General features: G+C 62.7%; 2 protein-coding genes across 2 annotated transcripts in view; one reads left to right on the forward strand and one right to left on the reverse strand.

The window, feature by feature from the left end:
* NAGA (alpha-N-acetylgalactosaminidase) overlaps nt 1-1,310 on the reverse strand; it is an 8,236-nt gene extending 6,926 nt beyond the window's left edge. The window contains exon 1 of the mRNA XM_026038284.1: nt 1,262-1,310. Coding sequence (XP_025894069.1) covers nt 1,262-1,310 — 49 coding nt within the window. The remainder of the gene's footprint in view (nt 1-1,261) is intronic.
* Nucleotides 1,311-1,411: 101 nt separating this feature from the next.
* Nucleotides 1,412-2,028, forward strand: part of PHETA2 (PH domain containing endocytic trafficking adaptor 2) — a 4,710-nt gene continuing 4,093 nt past the window's right edge. Inside the window, exon 1 of the mRNA XM_026038293.1 lies at nt 1,412-2,027. Within this exon, the coding sequence (XP_025894078.1) occupies nt 1,414-2,027 (614 nt within the window). The 5' untranslated portion in view covers nt 1,412-1,413. The remainder of the gene's footprint in view (nt 2,028) is intronic.

The following is a 2,028-nucleotide window of genomic DNA, read 5'->3' on the forward strand; positions in this document are numbered from 1 at the left end:
CGGAGCGACCTCGGGGCGCCCGGCACCCGGGCAGGGCTGCCCGGTGGAAGAGCCGCTTTCCCGGCGCGCGGCCGGATYGGTTCCTCCGTGCAGCTCGTGTGCCCTCGTCCTCAGCGCCCTTGTCCTCCTGCAGGGAAGCTGGAGGGTGTCTTCCCCTGAGCAGGAGGGTCCCGGGRTGCCACCGCGCGTGGCCGCGGGTGCTCGTGCTTCATTTTCTGCGTGCTTCTGTGGGGCGTTTCTGCTGTTGAGCCCCCGTCTACCCCTGCAAAGGTGCAAGGGCTGCTCTCGTTTTGCGGGATCTGCTGCACCCAGATGGCTGAACTGCCTGCCCAGGGCCCGTGCAGGTGGTGCAGTGAGGTGCTTCTACAGAGCGGGGGACGCTTCTACAGAGGCTCTCTTTATTTTTAGACAAAACAAATCCACCAAGATTTGTCCAGGAGCCAGAAAGGTCTGTTTGAGTGATGCAGCTCCCTGTTGTTTCAGATCCAAGCTGCTCCGATCTTGCCAACACCATCTCTGTCAGTTTAGCTCCAAGCGGACATGGGCAGGAGCACGATGAGGCTTCGGAGGCTCTCCTCAAGAAAGCAGCCCACCCRAGGAAGATGGCAAGGGACGGCAGTCTGACCAGCACAGTCGGTAAGGACCTCTCAGCCCCGCTGCCCAACCTGTCAGTCAAGTCCTGTCCCAAGCATCCTTCCATCTSCATGTGAGGAGGAACTTCTTTCCTGTGAGGGTGCCAGAGCGCTGGCACAGGCTGCCCAGGGAGGCTGTGGAGTCTCCTTCTCTGGAGATCTTCCAAACCCGCCTGGATGCCGCCCTGTGCCCCGTGCTCTGGGTGTCCCTGCTGGAGCAGGTGGTTGGACTAGGTGATCTCTAGAGGTCCCTTCCAACCTCAACCAGTCTGTGATTCTGTGACTTGCTGCCAGGAGGACTGAGAGGGCCAGGTGGCCCCTCAGTGTAGAGGGCGCTTAAACGGGGTTCCCCAAGCTCTTTTATCTGAACAAGTTTGGTTTATCCTGTCCCACAATGGAAGGGAGGGCAAAATGAGCACCTTATAAGCACATTGATGTGCCTCCTGAGARCCTGCAACATTAATGTCTTAGAATATTAACGGAGTAAAAATAAAAAGAAAGAACTGGCCATATTGTTTCCCCCATGGGGARGGTGGGCGCCTTGATGCTGGTGCTCAGGAGACTCTCCCTCTGTAGCTGTGAGGAATCTGGCCCGCCGTGTGCTGCGAGGAACGTGCTGGGATACCCACCACTGTGCAGTGGGGCTGTGGGAGCAGGGACGCTCTCCCYGCGCCCCATCTCTGCACGGGCCTGAGCCCTTCCCTGAGCCGAATCGTTCCTTGCCTTGAGGTAACTTCTCCCTGCCTTTCCCTCTGCTCCTAGGGGTSCACGGCCGGGGGCCATGAAGCTGAACGAGCGGAGTGTGGCGCACTACGCCACGTGCGACTCGCCCGCAGACCACGCCGGCTTCCTCCGCCAGCGCGTGGAGCGGCACCACCACCATGGCCACCACGCCACCTCCTACCAGCGCCGCTGGTTCGTCCTCAAGGGGAACCTGCTCTTCTACTTCGAGGAACGCGACAGCCGCGAGCCCTTGGGCCTGGTGGTGCTGGAGGGCTGCACCGTGGAGCTRTGCGAGGCTGCTGAGGAGTTCGCCTTCGCCATCCGCTTCGAYGACGCGGGGGCCAAGGCCTGTGTGCTGGTGGCCGACGGGCAGGCGGCCATGGAGGCCTGGGTGAAGGCGCTGTCGCGGGCCAGCTTCGACTACATGCGCCTGGTGGTGAGGGAGCTGGAGAAGCAGCTGGAGGAGGCCTGCAAGAGCCTGGCTGCTTGCCGCAAGTCGCCGCGGAGGTCCGGCTCGGGCAGGAAGAGGCACCTCTCCAACCCCGCCCTGGGGCCCGTGCAGGAGAAGCCTGCCGCTCTGGAGAACGGCTACTGCACGTGGGGCAGCGGCGGGGAGCCCGCGACGCCCCGCTGCGCCGAGCGCGATGGGGCCTTCCCGAAGCCGCCGCCGCTG

Source organism: Nothoprocta perdicaria, unplaced genomic scaffold (genome assembly GCF_003342845.1).
Source record: "Nothoprocta perdicaria isolate Ctin4 unplaced genomic scaffold, notPer1 scaffold_206, whole genome shotgun sequence".
In the NCBI taxonomy this organism is placed as follows: Eukaryota; Metazoa; Chordata; class Aves; order Tinamiformes; family Tinamidae; genus Nothoprocta; species Nothoprocta perdicaria.